Source organism: Rhineura floridana, chromosome 1 (genome assembly GCF_030035675.1).
Source record: "Rhineura floridana isolate rRhiFlo1 chromosome 1, rRhiFlo1.hap2, whole genome shotgun sequence".
NCBI classification, from domain to species: domain Eukaryota; kingdom Metazoa; phylum Chordata; class Lepidosauria; order Squamata; family Rhineuridae; genus Rhineura; species Rhineura floridana.
The window spans coordinates 208,745,171-208,764,481 of NC_084480.1; the positions used below are offsets into that span (position 1 = coordinate 208,745,171).

The 19,311-nt window shown below is 43.4% G+C and overlaps 1 protein-coding gene across 1 annotated transcript in view; it reads left to right on the forward strand.

Annotated features, from left to right (window-relative positions):
• FARS2 (phenylalanyl-tRNA synthetase 2, mitochondrial) overlaps positions 1-18,873 on the forward strand; it is a 378,326-nt gene extending 359,453 nt beyond the window's left edge. The window contains exon 9 of the mRNA XM_061591195.1: positions 15,771-18,873. Within this exon, the coding sequence (XP_061447179.1) occupies positions 15,771-15,909 (139 nt within the window). The 3' untranslated portion in view covers positions 15,910-18,873. The remainder of the gene's footprint in view (positions 1-15,770) is intronic.
• The last annotated feature ends 438 nt before the right edge of the window (positions 18,874-19,311 follow it).

Sequence of the window (19,311 nt, forward strand, 5' to 3'; positions counted from 1 at the left end):
ATTGGTAGTGGGGAGAGTATATGGCGCATGTGTAGTTCCTGCGCAGGGTGAGAGCATGTGCAGGTAATTGAATGATAGAAGAAAGTTACCAGATGCCTTCAGAGTGAGAGTCTGCAACTGGCAGAAGGCTGGCCCTCCCTGGGTGAGAATGTGACCCTGTTATTCTTACTTGATCTCTTGGCAGCTTTTGATACCATTAATCATGGTATCTTTCTGGGCTGACTTGGTGAGATGGATATTGGAGGCACTGTTTTACAGTGGTTCCGATCCTATCTCCAGGGTTGTTTTCAGCATTGGGTGATTGTCTTTCAGCCCCCTGGCAATTATGCTGTGGGGTGCTGCAGGGTACCATCTTATCCCCTATGCTGTTTGACATTTATATGAAGCCCTTGGGAACGGTCATCAGGAAATTTGGGTGAGTGTCAGCAGTACACTGATGATACCGAGCTCTATTTCTCCATAACATCTGAATCGAGAGAGACTATACAAGCCTTGGACAGCTGTCTGGACTCAGTGGTGGGCTGGATGAGGGCCAATAAACTGAATCTGGATCCCAACAAGACGGAAGTGCTGTGGGTTGGTGGTTCCCAAGTTCGGATAATTGGTCAGTTGCCTGCTTTGGATAGGATCATACTCCCTCTGAAAGAGCAGGTTTGTAGTCTGGGGGTACACCTGGATCCATCTTTGACGCTAGAGGCCCAGGTGACCTCAGTGGCTAGGAGTGCCTTTTACCAGCTTTGGCTGGTAAGGCAGCTGTGGTCATTTCTGGACCAGGATAGCTTGACCACTGTTGTCCATGCACTGGTAACCTCAAGGCTGGATTACTGTAATTCATTCTATGTGGGGCTGCCCTTGAGGTTGGTCTGGAAGTTGCAGCTGGTACAAAATACGGCAGTGCGGCTGCTCACTGGGGCAGGGTATTGCCAACATGTCATCCTGCTGCTGAAAGATTGCACTGACTGCCCATTGGCTACCTTTATATACCCAGTCAATCACTGCACTCTGCAGGTGAGGGCCTCCTGCAGATACCATCTTATCAGGAAGTCCGTTCTGCACAACATAGGAAGCGGACCTTTAGTGTAGTGGCATCTACCCTTTGGAATTCCCTCCCCTTAAATATTAGACAGGCGCCATCTCTGTTATCTTTTCAGCGCCTAGTGAAGACCTTCCTCTGTCAACAAGCCTATTAAGTAGAGACCTTATCCCAGTCTACGTCTGTGTTGGAATTGCTTTTTAAGATGTTTTTAAAGCTTTTTTAAAAAGTCGTTTTCTTTTAATATATTTTAATGTATTTTAATATATTTTAATATATTTCTGTTTTTATGATGTTGTAGACTGTTTTTAGTGTTTCTGTTTGCCACCCTGGGCTCCTACTGAAAGGAAGGGTGGGATATAATAATAACAATAATATAAATGAATGACTTGAATTTAAACAGAAATCCAATGCATATCACTATAATGGGGAAGACTGACCAGGAGCCCTGTAGACTTAGCCCTTCCGTCCAGGTACTAATTAATGATGGGCAGCTTCAGGGGCTGTCCTGCTCTCCCTTCTTATGGTTCTTTATCTTTAAACCAGACTTGAAGAGTTCTCCAGTCCAAATAGAAGCTTCCAACAATGTTGTCTGGCAGCCCATCATGTAAAGGACTGTAAAGTGGGACACATGTCCATCCCACCACCCTGCTGTTATTAATTTTTGCTAGTTTATATAGCACCACTAGTGTGTGCACGGGGCTTTACAGAGTAAAAGAAGACAGGTCCCAGCCCCGAGGAGCTTGCAGACTAAATTTGCCACAGGAAAAGGAAATGGGGGCCAGGGATAAATTGGAAAGCAGTATGTGGTTACTTCAGTTGCATGTGGTTATGCTCAGTTACAAGCTGAGTTACAATATGGTACAGAAAGTAGGTGGTTATCCCAAAGGCTTTGCCAAAAAGGTGACTTTTTAGGATGAAGCAACAGAGGTGTCATCATAAAGTTTTTTTCTGGGAGTAAAGTCCCAGACTTTATGGTGGTCCTGAAGGAGCAAAGATCACATGTATCCGTATATCAAAGCCCAGAGCTAGATGGGGACAAGGCCATGGAGGGAAAGGAGCAAGAAACTTGAGCTGAATCTGGGAGTGGACAGGAAGCCAGTGTAACCTTTTAAGGAACTTGTTCATATGATCAAGTTGATTGGATAGATCAGCCTTTCCCAACCAGTGTGCCTCCAGATGTTGTTGGACCACAACTCCCATCAGCCTCAGCTAGCATTGCCAATAGTCAGGAAAGATGGGAATTGTGGTCCAACAACATCTGGAGGCACACTGGTTGGGAAACGCTGGGATAGATGAATGAAGTCTGCAGCCAAGTGCTGGACAGATGTGAAGGGACCAAGGTGAGAGAATGGCACATGGAGCTCTGTGCTATTCCTTTGTTACTCTGTGGATAATAGTTTTGCAGGTGTAAACAAAGGAGATAATGCTGCGGTGGATGGATTAGTGATCTGCTGAGGACCAAACTGGATGTGATGTTTAAAAACATTGTCATCACTTTTTGATTTTTTTCTTCTTTTTAAATGGGGGGGGAGAGTATGAGATTTATTTATTTCATTTGTTTGTTTAACTTGTAGATCACTTTTTTGGGAGAGTGCCTCTGAAAGTGGTTCCCAAACTATATACAGTAATACCTCAGTTAATGATCTGCCCGGAAGAAAGTTCCTTTTAAGGAAAACTTTTTTAAGGTGAAACTGACGAGCTTTGCTTTCCTTTGGATAAACTTTCAAGCTTATGCCTTTGCTTTAAGTGAAACTAGCTAGCCAGTGTCTTTGCTTTGCTATCAATAAACTGACAAGCCTAGGCTGTTGCTTTAAGGTGACCAGCCTGTGTTTTTGCTTTGCTATGGATAAACTTTCAAGTCTGTGCCTTTGCTTTAAGGTGAAACTGACAAGCCTGTGCCTTTGCTTTGCTAGGGTGAAACTGACAAGCAGGTGTGTTTGCTTTGCATTAAAGAGATCTCTTGCTTTCTCCCAGAACTGGGAAGTGTCCAATTCAGAGTGGGATCCACGAGGCTGAGACGCAGGTGTAATTAATTCTTCTTTTATTAGAGTAATGGATACATCAAAAGCAGTACGTTTCATAGAGAGCACTAAACTAACTCACTCAAATTCCCTAGCTGCACTCTAGACATGCTCTGCAACATATAAAGGAAGTTGACTCAGCAGCTCCTCCCCTGGAGCCACAGGTTTAAGTAGAGAAAGTCCTTGATCTTAATCTCTGACTCCTTCTCAAGTCCTGCCTCTGACCCGTCCATTTCTCACGATGACAAGCACGGGGTGACGGGGGGCGGGCGTCCAATGGCTCGTCCGAAATGGCCTTGGCAACAGGCTCGATGTCAGGGGGAGGTTGCTGTCCTGGCGCCTCCCGAGAACCGCTAGGCAAAGGGGGAGGGAGCGCACCCTCCGGAGCAACTTCCAACGGCTCCTCGTCTTGGTCTGGGGTGGGGCACGCTCTTCTTCAGAGAGAGCGCCATCCGTGGGAACTGACCCTGGCTCCAACTCACTCCCACATCCCCTATCCTGCGGAGACTCAACAACTCCTGGATCTACCGCTCCTTCTGACAGCTGGGGACCCTGAAACTCATGCCTTCCCCCTTCCTGGCCCCCGCAGAGGAGCTGAGGCCCAACAAGAAGGGAAGGATCCAATACAATTCAGAGGAGGAGGAGGAGAGGGGGATGGAAGGGGAGTGGGTGGGTGCTGGGTAGGCACCTTTTAAAGCCCCCATTGAAGCTGCCTCCACCATCTATGAGTGAGTGTGGGAACCTATCCTTGTTCTTTCCTTGTTATTCCTACCTCTGGTACCAAAGTTTCTGTTAAAGATGTAGTGTCCAGGAACACATCTATTTTATTAACTGAGGTATTATTGTATTCACCAGTACACATGAAACATAATGTTAAAACCATTTAAAACATTGGTTTCATTCAAACAATAATACAATAACAATGACGCATCAAAGCATTAATAATCAGAATACCATCTACAATCCATTTAATAAATTAGCCCCCAAAGGGATTTTAGAACACTTTAAAGAAAGATGGGTCTTTAGGGGCCATTTGAAAATACTGAGGGATGGGACTTTCCAGAACTGACTCATAATATAATTCCAGAATTTTGGGGCCACTGCTGAGAAGGCCCTGTTTCTTTATGCCCACCAGCCATTGCAGAAGGCGAGATTGGAACAATAGCACAGGGGAGGGGGATTAACCCTTTCATTCTTGCCACTTCCCTCCCAAATATCCCTTGTAATAGCACCTTTGAGACTAATATGAGAAGGACGTGCCAGGTAAGGGGAACGCGGTCCAGACATGTTGTGGCTGTGCCTTGTTCCGGTCCTTCCCACACCCGCAAGGTCGTTGGCAGTCCTATCAGCCAACTCTCAGATCTCCAGTTGCTGTTATTAAATGCCAGATCGGTATATAATAAAACCTCCCTCGTCCACGATTTGATTGTGGATGAGGCAGCCGATCTGGCATGTATAACCGAGACCTGGGTGGGTGAGCAGGGAGGAGTTGGTCTCTCTCAGCTCTGCCCACCGGGGTACTTGGTTCAGCATCATGGTAGATCTGAGGGTCGGGGAGGTGGGGTTGCTGTCGTCTATAAGAGTTCCATCTCACTCACCAAGCACCATGTTCATTCAGTTACTGGCCTGGAGTGTTTGCACCTTGTGTTGGGCCAGAGGGACAGGCTGGGAATCCTTTTGGTGTACCGCCCACCTTGCTGCCCAATGGCTTCCCTAACTGAGCTGGCGGAAGTGGTCTCGGATATATTGTTGAGGTCCCCCAGACTAATAGTACTGGGGGATTTCAACATTCATGCCAAGACCACTTTGTCTGGCGCGGCTCAGGACTTCATGGCTTCCATGACAGCCATGGGGCTGTCTCAATATGTTAGTGGTCCAACACATGTATCGGGGCACACTCTAGACCTTGTTTTTGCTACTGAGCATGGGGAAAGTGATCTGGATGTGGGGAGTTTTACAACACTCCCTTTGTCATGGACAGACCACTGCTTGCTGAAGTTTAGACTTTCAGTAACCTCTTCCCTCTGCAAGGGTGGGGGACTTATTAAAATGGTCCGCCCCCGGAGACTAATGGATCCTGAAGGTTTTCAAAGGGCTCTGGGGGATTTTCCGGCTGATAGGACTGGCGCTCCTGCTGAAGCCCTGGTCGCTCTGTGGAATACGGAGATGACCCGGGCTGTAAACACGATCGCTCCTGCACGCCCTCTCCTGTGTAGAGCTCATACAGCTCCATGGTATACTCCGGAGCTGAGAGCGATGAAGCAAGATAGGAGGAGGCTTGAGCGGAAATGGAGACAAACTCCCGACGGATACAATTATGCGCTGGTTAGTGCTTCGACTAAGCTCTATGTAGGAGCAGTGAAGGCAGCTAAAAAACATCATTTTGCTGCCACTATTAAATCATCTCTTTGCCGCCCAGCGGAGCTCTTTCGAGTTGTCCGGGGGCTTCTCCATTCAAACCCTCCGGACACGGTGGAATCATCGGAGGCCCGCTGTAATCAGTTTGCCGATCACTTCCAGAATAAGATCTCATGTATCCGCCAGGACCTAGACTCTCAAGTTATAGCAGTAGATCCTAGTGAGATGTCCGGAGCACAGTCTTGTCCTGTTTTGTTGGATGAGCTTCAGTTGGTTCAACTCGAGGACGTGGACAAGGTGCTTGGACAGGTACGTGCAACCACTTCGGTACTGGATCCTTGCCCCTCCTGGCTGATAAAAACTAGTAGGAATGGAACAGGTAGCTGGGCCAAGGAAGTGATAAATGCCTCTTTACGAGAGGGAGTGGTCCCGGGCTGTCTGAAAGAGGCAGTGGTGAGACCACTCCTGAAAAAGCCTTCCTTGGACCCAGACAATTTTAACAGCTACAGGCCAGTGGCGAATGTTCCATTCCTGGGCAAGGTCTTGGAACGGGTGGTTGCTGGCCAGCTCCAGGCGCTATTGGATGAAACTGATTATCTAGATCCATTTCAATCGGGTTTTAGGCCCGGTTTTGGCACTGAGACAGCCTTGGTCGCCCTGTTTGATGACCTATGTCGGGAAAAAGACAGAGGGAGTGTAACTCTGTTGATTCTCCTTGATCTCTCAGCGGCTTTTGATACCATCGACCATGGTATCCTTCTGGAGAGGCTCGCGGAGTTGGGAGTTGGAGGTACTGCTTGGCAGTGGTTCCGCTCCTACTTGGCGGGTCGTCTCCAGAAGGTAGTGCTTGGGGAACATTGCTCGACACCGCGGGCTCTCCAATATGGGGTCCCGCAGGGGTCAGTTTTGTCCCCCCTGCTTTTTAATATCTACATGAAGCCGTTGGGAGAGGTCATCAGGAGTTTTGGAGTGCGTTGTCATCAGTATGCTGATGACACGCAGCTCTACTTCTCCTTTTCATCTTCTTCAGGTGAGGCTGTCGATTTGCTGAACCGTTGCCTGGCCTCGACAATGGACTGGATGAGAGTTAACAAACTGAAGCTCAATCCAGACAAGACTGAGATGCTGTTGGTGGACGGGTTCTCTGATCGGATGGTGGATATATACCCTGTCCTGGATGGGGTTACACTCCCCCTAAAGGACCGGGTTCGTAGTCTGGGAGTCTTTTTAGACTCTTCCCTCTCACTTGAGGCTCAAGTAGCCTCGGTGGTTAGGAATGCGTTTTACCAACTTCGGTTGGTAGCCCAGCTACGTCCCTATTTGAGTAAAGAGGACCTTACATCAGTGGTACATGCTCTGGTAACCTCACGTTTGGATTACTGTAATGCGCTTTACGTAGGGCTACCTTTGAAGACAGTTCGGAAGCTACAACTAGTGCAAAATGCGGCGGCCAGATTGCTGACAAGGACCAAGCGGTCCGAGCATATAACACCTGTTCTGGCCAGCTTGCACTGGTTGCCAATATGTTTCCGGGCCAGATTCAAAGTGTTGGTATTAACCTATAAAGCCTTATACGGTGCGGGACCACGATACCTTGCGGAACGCCTCTTCCGATATGAACCGGCCCGTGCACTACGTTCTGCTACGAAGGCCCTCCTCCGGGTTCCAACTCACAGGGAGGCCCGGAGGGTGATGACAAGATCTAGGGCCTTCTCAGTGGTGGCCCCCGAACTATGGAACAGTCTCCCTGAGGAAGTACGCCTGGCGCCGACTCTGCTCTCCTTCCGGCGCCAGGTCAAAACCTTCCTATTCTCTGAAGCATTTTAAGTTACACTGATTTAATTTTAAAAATGTTTATTGTGTTGGATTGTTGCTTGTATTTTAGTATTGTTTTGTTATTTATTGTATTTTTATGCTGTTTTATGTTCACCGCCCAGAGAGCTATTGCTAGTCGGGCGGTATATAAATTTAATAAATAAATAAAATAAATAAATAATAAATAATATCTGCTTTCAGGAGGGAGGAGATTGTCAGCAGGAAAACAGGGGGAAAGGGTTAAACCCCATTTCCCCATGCCATAGTCCTGATCCAGATCATCCTAAAAACACACACGAGAAAGAGAGAGAGAAAGAGTTTTTTTTTTTTAAAGTCACATCTAATTTAGCTCTCAGTGTAAGGCAGCTTTGTGTGTTCATATGAACTTTAACCATAGACATTGCTGTAATGTACATGGAATGCTTATTTCTGGATTGCCAGTCTCCACAAGATGAAATCATTCCTGCCACAGTTGCACAAAATAATATCATCTATTGTTTCAGCCATTTTATTTGTGAAGAGTTCTTTTTTATTATTATTATTCCCTCTTTGGCCTCAGAATCCATCAATATCTTTGTGCCATTTTTCTCCCCACCCTCCTTGGGCAGCTCTGCACTGTATTTACTGTGTTTCATTACCTGAAAGCCGCAGGCTACTGCTGAGTATGTTGTGACGCTAAGATCAATTAAAGCTTAATGAAAGGAGAAAGAGGCTGTGTGATTGCAAACCGGATGGAGTTGTCGGAAGGTGCAGTTTGGGTAAATAATGTTCTTCTTACTCAGTGTTAATCCTTAACATTTGTTGGTCTAGCAGAACCGCAGGCACAGCTTTTTGGCTTGGTGTTTCAGCTGTTAACAATATTACAAACTGCATCCTCTGTAACAGGGGCTTGCTACATGTCCACATAAAGGATTGACCCATAGGTCCAGCCTGCAATGCGTAAGTAGCACATAGGGCAGCAGAGAAGGGGTTGTATTTAAAGGCACAATTCTAAGGGTAGAACAGCAACGTGGAAACCAGAAGGATATATATATAGTGTCAGGTTTTTTTCCTCTTTAAAAAGGAAGTTGGTGGCTAGGTTGAGAGAAAAGTTGTCTTTATTCTAGTGTGAGCACACATGAGTGCTACAGGGCCACATGCTTGCTTGTCCCAGTATCAGGAAGCGCTTGAGAGGAAATCTGGCAGACAGGAAGGACAGATTATTGTGGGGTCACAATGGCATTTTGCATGTGGCAATAATATCCCCCTCACCCCACAAAAATGTATGGAAACATAACCTTTAGTTACTTCCACAGTACACAGTGCATAATACAACTGTCTGGTATCAGTGTAAGTTTAATACCAATCACATGCCTGTTTTTTTGAAGTCAATAGAATTGCATGGTTGACCATTTATTTTAGGATTCTGACAGGGCAGCTGTGTTACAAGAAACAGAAAAAAGAACCTCGTAGCATGTAAAGACAAACAGATTTATCACGGCATAAGCTTACATTCATGGACTACTTTCACACTGGACTTTATTCCATTATTCCGACGATTTCTTACCTGGTAATTTGCAAATTATATTTGATATTTCACACAACATACAAGCTAGTTCTGGAATTCTAGTGGAATATAGTGCAAGTTTAGTGCTAATTTTTGTGATAATTAATATCAGAAATAATCTGTTTGCAAGCTTGGGAACCCAGAAAATCACAGGAGTTTTTCACTAGCTGCAGCTGCTCACATGACAGGCATCCCAGCCTGTAGTGCATTACTGCTGTTTAGGCACGCACTTTTTTTTTGTCTGACAAAAATTGTACTGGTATTCCAGTGTAGGCGCAGATAGCAGCAGCATTTCCTATGTCAGATGCTAAAGGGAGACGGGTTGCATGGTGATGGGATGAGATCTTAGACCTCCTACACAGTGGCGAACTACAGCGTGCATGTGTACAATGGGTGAGGGACAAAAAGAAGACGTTCACTGCAACTGTGTGAAAAACAGTTGCACGAAGTGCTGGTATATTGGCTGAAAAAGTTACCGTTCCTTAACGCAGCAAGTGCTGCAGTGTGAAAGGAATTTTTGAAATCAGGACAGAAGTGCTACCATTTTAATCCATTAAACTAAAGCAATAAGCTCCTTGTCTGAAAGCAGCTCTGGCCTTTTGGCCTGAGTTTTTATCCTTTTTCTCACTAGACGTGTGTGTGTCTGCGTGCACGCGCATGCCTGCCCATGAGGAAAACCCTTCATGCATCTGATGAAGTGGTCTCCAGTCCACAAAAGCTTGTGCCACAATAAATCAGACTTTAAGATGCCGCAGGGCTCTCTCTTGCATTTGATGTATTAGTCTTATTTTTTATTTGTCTAGCACCATCAGCGTGCATGGTGTTTTACAGAGTAAAATATTACTCACTCACCTTTATCTGAAGCCTGTCTAATTTAAATTTTATCCCCCCCCCCCCGATTGCCCAAACCCCTCATATAGCCCTAGTGCCCTGGGGAATGTGGACTGATTCATTTACCTGAGCCAAATCATTTATTTAATGATCAGTGGGACTTTGTCACATGCCACCTTGGCTGCTAGACTTTTCTTCTTTTTTGTGCTTTCAGCAGAAACTTTTAACAGGCAGAAAAATCAAAATGTGCAGTCTGTCCCCCCAACCCCCACCGTATGGAGGGGAATCTGCCCCCCTTTATTATTCTGTTATCATACAGCTATTAAAGGCAGAATCCTTTTTGGATGCAAACCCAGTCATGTCCTCTCTATGATGAGCTTTCGCTCATATTATTGGTTGAGATTTTAATATTTTAATGTAACTATATGTTTTAATTTTGTATGTCGCCCAGAGTTGCTAGATGGCCAGCCAGATGGGTGACTAATAAATTTAATTAATTAATAAATAAAATCCACTGCACCTTGCTTTTGTTTAGGGTCATGCCATTAATGTGAAATATAGATCAGTTCTGTTCGGGAAGATTGTCATATGTGAAACAGTGCTTTCAACCCCCAGATTCTACTCAGATTTTCAACTCAGGGATCACTAAATAGCTCAATAAATCAATCTGTCTAGATCTGTTCTCTCTCTCACACACACACACACACACAGACACGGGATGGATGAGAATTTCAATTCAGTTCACATTTCAAGTAGAATTGATCAAATTCGCAATTTCCGAAACAGTATGAGAACCAAGACACAGCCATCCCTCGAAATTCACATTTATTAGAATTTTGGGATGCAGTTCGCCAACTAAACATTTACAAAAATGCATATATTAGGAGAAAGTGTGCATAAATATGAATACATGAGTGAAAATAACATGCAAAAAGGCATGAAATGATGAGAAAAGGCTTGCAAAAATATGTACCTTTGTTAATACTACCCACAAAAATGTGTTTATTTGGAGAAATTCACACTAAAATCGTGGAGAATTTCATGAGGATATTTTTTTTAAATCCGCAGATCGCTATCAAAATGTAGAGAACTGAATTTAACACTGGAAAAATGAGAAACTGAGAGAACCGAAACAGACAGATCTTTCCATCCCTAACAGACCCAGAGACTTTTTATTCTTTCCTTTCTGCGTCCCTCCTCCCCCTGTTTCCATTTTACTCCTTCTCTCTCCAGAGGATGGTTCTGCCACTTCTGATGCAACCCACTTTAGGAAGTGTTATAATCCAGGAGTGAGTCTCATGATGACCTATCAGATAGAGTTACACCAGTTCTCTGTTAATAGGGTTTCCCTATAGGTTGACCTTGATGCAACTGCTTGTGTTTCTGAAGTTATTGCCAATATTGGTCACAGAGGATAAGAGATAGTTACAACATACTGTAGATAACATAGTGTTCACAGGCAAAAGCTTTACAGAGATTTAACAGAGATAGTTTTGCAGAGGTGTCACTGCCCATGAAACACACATAGCCTACCCCACCCCCCAGTCTGATCTTTGGGTAAATTGGTTTTGCAGTATTTTTTTTAAGTGCTTCAGTCTACACACCAAAGTTGCATACAGAATATTATTTCTATGAAACAATGGAAACAGCTTCCCTCTGAATGTTGTAGTGACCCCTTTCCAGTAATTTAATTACCTCACAGTGGTTATGAAAGGAAGAGAAGCCTTATTTCAGGAAGGATAGGCATGCTTTAGAGAGAGAGAAAAATGTTGATGATGATGCAATGGGACAGGGACAGGGAATCATAGAATAGTAGATTTGGATGGGTCCCATAAAGCTATTGAGTCCAACCCCCTGCTCAATGCAAGAATCCAACTTAAAGTATACCCAACAGGTGGCTGACCAGCTGCCTCTTGAATGCCTCCAGTGTTGGAGAGCGCACCACCTCCCTAGGTAATTGTTTCCATTGTCATACTGCTCTAACAGTTAGGACATTTTTCCTTTTTTTTTTTTTTTTTTTTTTTTTTCAATAATTTTTATTCAAATTTTCATAAAACATACAAGACAAAATCATAAAACATTCAAAGACAAAAAACAAAATCAAAAATAGTTAAACAAAAAGAAAAAAAGAAAAAAGAAAAAAAAACAAAAATAAAAAATAAAAAATAAAGAGTAAAATATTGACTTCCCATTTGTCAAAGATCAAATCAGTTATAAGTCTATAATATATAGCAATCCTGTCTCTTAAGTCATATTATAAAATCACTTTCCTCCAGTAGTTATCTTACTTAATCATCAAATCTCATAAACATTACTTTATTCTTTCCACAAAAAGTCAAAGAGAGATTTCAATTCTTTAAGAAATATATCTATCAATTTTTTTTTTCCAGATAAGCATATCGATTAATCCATCTCATTACTAATTATGATAATCTTATTGTCATAACCATAGTCAAAATAAACATTTCAATTAATCCATCACATCAGAATCTGTTAGGTTCAGTAATTTCAGTAGCCATTGTTCTATTATCTCTATTAGTTCCATTTTCCATCTTCCATCTTCAGTAGTCTTGTTAAGTCCAGTAATTTCAATATCCAATCTTCCATTATCAGTATTCCATAATAATCTTGCTGTCAAAGCCATAGTCATATAGTAAGAGTCTGATGGGAATTACCTCTATCCCAAATATTTTCTTGCCATCCATTCTGAATAGGTTGCTGAAATACTGCTGTAAAATCATATCTCTGTTCTTTTTTTCAAAATACACTGGGTCATCTCTTAAAAGTTTTTCCATTGTCACATGGCTGCAGTTAATTCCATAAATTTTCTCTATATTGGGCTCCATCACATCATTCCAGTCCAGAAGATAATCCATGCCATTGATAACTTTATCTCTAGAATCTTCATTAATTTCTTCAGAGATAACATTGAGTTCCAAACAATAGATTTTATTTCTAAAGTCCATAGACTCCAAATCTTGTTCCTGTTCCACGTTTGTTCCAATCTCCGGGATCTCCTCTCTCACAGGGACCCCTATTCCAGTCTCCAGGGTCTCCTCTCTCACAGGGACCCCTGTTCCAATCTCCGGGGTCTCCTCTCTCACAGGGACCCCTTCCAGGGTCACCTCTCTCACAGGGACCCTTATATCTTTAATCTCCTGCTTCATTTTACTCAATTCAATTTTCGTTATCTCAATCTCATCCATTATTTTCTGAAACATAGTTATTTCCAGATTCTCAGCCACTTTCTTAATTGCCATTTTAAAAGAAAAATATAGGAAAACCACTTCTTATTTCAGCAACAATTGGGTTAATACTCCAAACTTGGTGACATCACAGTATAAACAGAGCAGACAGCCTTATCTCTCCAATAGTTAAGTAAACAAAATGCAGTTCCCAGGATCGAAACAATTAATGGCAATCGTCAAGAAACAGATTCGTCAAAATAAAATAGACCAAAAAGAGAGTAGTCTCAAAACAGTATAATATTTTTCAAAATAAAAATCTGGAATAGAAATCCCTCTTCTGTGTGTATCTTTAGAATGCAAATCCAGGACAGCTTTTTGCAACAAAAACAGAGATAAGCTATTAATTAGTGCGTAGCAGAGAGAAGTTACGGCTCCCCAGTGAGATGTCAAAAACCGATCAATCTGGCAAATCTCTTTTAAACAGCAACAATTTAAGTCAAGTAAAAGAAAAATATAGAAAGAAGGGTGCTTGCCTGTTAATGCGTTCTCTCTTAGAAGATAAGATGAACGTTCGCTTTAACAGATAGAGCTTGCTGTTGAAAATCCGTCCCACCTTCGTCGGCTGGACCTCGTCCCATAAATTAATGAGATCTGGTCGTCCCAACAAAAATAGGCTTTGAGGTTAATCTCTTCGTTTCTCCCTACCCGGGAGAAGTTTAATCAGTCAAAAAAAAAGAAAAAACTGACTGATATATCTGAATAAGCTTCTTTTGAGGCAGGAGCCCGTCTCAAAAGCAGGCACAGGCTAAGTCACCCTTCCCGGAAGTCGAGGACATTTTTCCTGATGTTCAGTTGAAATCTGGCTTCCCGTAACTTCAGCCCATTATTCTGGGATGATCGAGAAGAGATTCTGGCCCTCCTCTGTGTGACAGTCTTTCAGGTACTTGAAGAGTGCTATCATATCTCCCCTCAGTCTTCCCTTCTCAAAGCTAAACATGCCCAGTCATTATTCCATGTCCTGCACTCTGGAATGATTGAGAAGAGATCCCAGCACTCCTCTCTATGACAACCTTTGAAGTACTTGAAGAGTGCTATCATATCCCCCCTCAGTCTTCTCTTCTCAAGGCTAAACATGCCCAGCTCTTTCAGTCTCTTCTTACATAGCTCTTCAGATGTTGTTGGATTCCAGCTCCCATCAGCCCCACCTGACACGGTCCATGGTCAGGGGAATGATGGGAGCTGGAGTCCAACAACATCTGGAGGCCCATAGTTTTCCCATCTCTAGTACCAGAGATATCACTCTAATATTGAAGATAGGTGGCATGTCATATCTAAACAAAATATCTTAAAACACATGTGCCCACAACTAAAGTCACATCCACACCATGCATTTAAAGCACATTTATGCCACTTTAACAATCATGCTTCCCCCCCCGCAAGAATCCTGGGAACTATTGTTTACTCATCGCAGAGGTACAATTCCCAGCACCTTTGAAAAACTACAATTCCCAGGATTCTTTTGGGGTGCTTATGATCTAAGAATGTTTTTGATATAGCAGGACATTGATGTGGGCAAGTAAGAAATAGAGCTTGAAGCACTATTCTTTTAAAAAACTGCAATCGATTTGTCCAAAGACCATGGTGGGACATAACAATGAGCTTGTGGACCATGGGCAATGATGTGTATATTTCCTCTTGACCACTGCATGTGGATATGTGAAAAAATGCATCTAAGTATTAATTTTCTTAATCATCTTTCAAAACGGTTATAAGCAGCAGGGGAAGAGGGGCAGTGTATTCATCGTGGGAGCCATCTCATCCATCACACCAACTTCTTCTGTCCATTCTGTCAGCCAAGAGTAGAAGCCACACTAGCCTTGTCCAGCTGAAAATAATCTGGAGAAAATGCATTGTCTTTTATTTATAAGAATATTTATAAACTGCCAAGTCATTAAAAAAATCAAAGGTTGTGTGCAACAAAATCATTAAAACATCACAAAACTATGAAATGATAAAATATAGAACAAATGACTGACAGGGAATAAAATTAATTGTCTAAAAATGCTTGGTGAAACTCTTGTCTTGCTCTCTGGCAGCCTTCAACCCTTCTTAGCTGTGAGCAGCTGAATGAGGGCTTCCTAAGAACATAAGCCTAGCTCTGCTGGATCAATCCAGTGGTCCATCTAGCCCAGCATCCCGTTCACACAGTGGCCAACCAGATTCCTCTCAAGGAGTAGCCTTGCTTGTTGTCTGGGTGGAAGCAGGTTCTCCCAGCTCCTTCTCCCTCCCTCCTGATTGGAGGGATAGCGGAGCCCAACCCCCAACCAACTGGGGCAGCTGCAACTGCCATATCCATTCTTAGATGGATGAGGGAGGATGCTCTCTCTCTCTCTCTGTCTCTCTCTCTCTCACACACACACACACACCAGCATCTGTTACAGATTATACAGTTTGAAGCTCTTAAAAACCACAAAGCCAGTTCACCAATGGTCATGGTGATACACAGGAAATTAGCACCTTTATGATGCCACCTCCGACAAGCTTGTTCCTGGATGCAGTCTCTTGACGTGTGAATTTCTGTCCCTAGGTGTTAACTAGTTCAGATCTGGTTATTTTAAAATTGTCTTCCCACTGGCACATCTGCAGAGGGACACATAATCACTGGTACTAGGTTTTAAGATCGGAGACAATGTTAAAAGATGAACAAGCATGGTAATCATACATTTGAGAAACAAATGGGGCTACAAAATGGATTTTGCTGCTTTCTCCTCCGTAGAAGTGAATTATGCATTACCAAAGGGAGTGGATGAGCCGGGCTCCATCCCTTCTATGGCTAACTTGAGAAGTATAACTATCAGCATGGCAAGAAAAAGTGGGACATGACTGCAAGGATGTGCTCTTTTCCTCTGTCTCCCTCTAAAGTTGTACAGGTTTGATGTATAACAAACATCCAACATCTGGTTTTTGTTTCCTAGGACAAAAAGGGTCAGCCATTGTTACCAGATAACATATCGGCATTTGGAAAGAACCTTGACTCAGAAGGAAGTAAGCAGCATACACCATGCCATTGAGGAATCAGCTGTACGAGAATTAGGAGTAGAGGGAAGATTTTGACCTTGTAGCTGTGAATTCTCTGCTTTTCTTTTTTCTTGTTCCTTCTGTTTAAAAACAGTTTCTGTCATGTGGAAGGTTTTGGCAATGGTGTAATAATTCAGGTAATAAAAGGTGGTGGTGGGGAAACAGTTCCTAGCAACATTAATAAAAAAAAGCTTTTTGGGTAATTTGTATGTTATGAATAAGTTTTTGTGGTCATATGGATTAAACTGCAGACCACATGTGCTATTTCTGCATTAGCAGGATAATCCATGTATTCAGGACAGGACCTCAGACCATCCACAGACACGTCATCCATAGGTTGTTTGTGGCTATGGCACAACTGGGCATTACCAAGGGGACCTGCAACAAAAAAAAGTTTCATTGTGGAGTGTTCCTGTTCAGGTTCCAACCATCTAGACATACTCTCTTCTAGAATACCCCATTTTCTCCCCTCCCCTCCCCAGTTTTCCATTTTTGCCTGTCAACATTCGCTACCCACTGAGCATGCTCAGTCCTCATTGTGCTGTGCTTCATTCTCTATTGGCATATAGACTGAGGGAGAAACACTTTCTTCAGATGCTAGGTTGAATGTCAGAGGTATAATTTTAAAAGAGAATCAAAGAGTGGGCACACAACCCCTTCCCACCCATTCTCCCCTATATATGCCCCCCAATTCTTTTTAAAAAGCTTTCCTCACCCCCCTCCAGCTGGGCTTCAAACATGGAAGTATCCTAGCTGGGAGGATGGGTGAGAAGAAACTTATCAAAGGCATTTAGACGAGCAATCGACCAGTGCAGGGGGGTTAAGCAACCGCTCCCTGCAGTCTATGATCCACGGAATACGTCTTCCACTTTCCCCATCATCACAGCAAGCATGGGATTGAAGCAATGCATTTTCCAAGATAATGGCTGCATTCACATATAACATTAAGCCAAAAGTCACAAACTGTGTTGAGTGGATAGAGCTCCTTTGCAATCGTTTTGCTCCACACCGTTGGTTGAACAAGTGAGGAAGCCACTATGATTTCAGGCAACTTGTGAACCTGCCAACAATGGTTAATGCCTTCAAAACGAGCCAGAATATGAAGCCATGGCTTGAAGATGGGAGCCACTTGGGCAAGCAAGGTTAAGTGTCCAACCACTTGTGCAAAGAGAGAAACAAAGTGGCTCTAGGATTTTTGACTTAGCATTGCATGCAAACATGGCCAATGTCTAGTTTTGAGCCTTAGTTAGGCTGCATTCCAGTACATTCCTACTCAGAAGTAAGCTCCATTGTGTTCAATGGGACTTACTCCCAAGCTAGTGTGTATTGGCTTGCAGCCTTATTCACATTGAAGATCCAGACCCACAGATGGCTGGAAGAGGAGGGGAGAAATATTTGCGGTTGGAGATGGTTGGATGGTGGTGGTGGAAGACCTTTCCCCCCAATCCAGTGAATTGTCATCAGAGAGCATTCTCTTTTCAGAAATCAAAGCATGATCATCCCCCTACCCCCCAAGAAAACCCCGCTTTCAAACATGGGCTATCAATGGCTACTAGCCATGATGGCTGTGCTCTGCCACCCTAGTCAGAGGTAGTATGTTTTTGAAAACCAGTTGCCGGAAGCCTCAGGAGGGGAGAGTGTTCTTGCACTCAGGTCCTGCTTGTGGGCTTCCCCCAGGCACCTGGTTGGCCACTGTGAGAACAGGATGCTGGACTAGATGGGCCACTGGCCTGATCCAGCAGGCTCTTTTTATGTTCTTATGAGTTGCAGTGTGTTCTGTGAGCTTTCAAATTTCATAGGACTCCTTGTGAGGCAGGTATTAAATGAAGCCACTTCTCTTTTTTGGAGGGGAGGTAAGGGGGAAAAGGTATTTAATGTGTATGGCACTGAGCCCTTTTTGCAGTCTGAGGATGCAATCCTGTGCATCCTTTCTCGAAGTAAGCCCTATTGAACCCAGTGGATTTTATTTCTGAGTAAACATTCATAAAGTAAAGCTAGTGATGGAGGAAATCCCCTGCAAACTAATTAGGCTGAGGCTTGAACTTTGTGCAAAAAAATTATTGGACACAGAGGCTTGCTGGAATACATAACAAACCCAAAGCTTAATTTAGCCTATCTGGCTTTCCTTGTAAAGCTGTTATGAAGGGAAACAGTTGTGAATTACCTGAGCCACAAATTGCTTTGCAATTGCACCACTTCAGGCTCCAGCGAGTTCTAGCATAAGCTAATATTCCCAGTACAGTAACATTAATCTGAAAAGAGCCAGGTACGGAGTACCACAATCAAGACTTCATTTATCTCGCTAGGTCATTTAACCGCCGTTGAAAGGCACAATGTGTGTTTTGTCTCCGTTCTTTCTTTACTGTCTGAGACTGTATCTCTCCTTGGTATTGGCACATCTGCCTGCCACCCCCACTGTAGTATTGAATATTGCCAAATTGATTTTCTTAGAAAGAGAGCCAAAGCAGCGCTTTTGGTCTGGTTTGCACATTGCACTTTGACTTACCATGAGCAAGAAAAGGTGCAGATTCCTGGCCTGAAGATTGCAGCTGCAGCACTCCTCCTCCAGTCCCGCCGCTGCCATGCTGTCAAAGTTAAGCCATAGCTTTCACTGTGACTGAACTCAGGCTGGTAGTTTGCCTCACTCCAAACAAGCTATGAGCAGAAACCAAGGCTTCTCCTTTACTTACCGCTCATGGTTGTCAGAGAGAGACAACCCACCAGCCTGGGTACCACTAAGCCAAGCCGTGGCTTAGCTCCAGACAGCCTGGCAATAGGAGGATGGGGGAAGGAGCAAAGTGGCTGCCATTTGTACTATGAGTACCCACATGCTCATGCATTCATGCTTAGCCATGGTTTAGCATTACATGCAAACTAGGCCAATAGGCTTAACTAGGTCATATGGATGTGTTTAAGTCTTGTTAATACCGTCACAGCAAAATTCTATGCATGCTTACTCTTTTGGAACGAATGTTCATTGAAGAACATAAAATGGGGAATTGTTTATGACTAATTTTTTAGTTCAAAAAATAAAACATATATATTGGAAACCTCCCCTATGGGTTACATCTGCATTCATTTAAACATACAACAAAAGTGCATTCACAAAGGCAAAGTTTACAAGCTGTTTCTATTATTATTGCTGTATCAGCTGTTACAGTTTTACAGCATCCAGCTGAGTTAGAAGTCCTGGACCTGCAAAGGAGACCCATGTATAGAAGCTCCCTTCCCCAGGGGCAACTGGTTTGGATTCAGATGCACATCTACACTGTGATGATCATAAGCTTCCCATTGAACTGTCTAGAACTCTAGATGTTTTGCTAGCCATGGAAAGTAATGCACTGGGGCGGCTAATCTTTGCTGCTCACCAGCTGCATGTAGCTAAGAGCTGAATTGAATTATTGTTGCTTTGCAATCACATGCAGAACTAACTTAGAT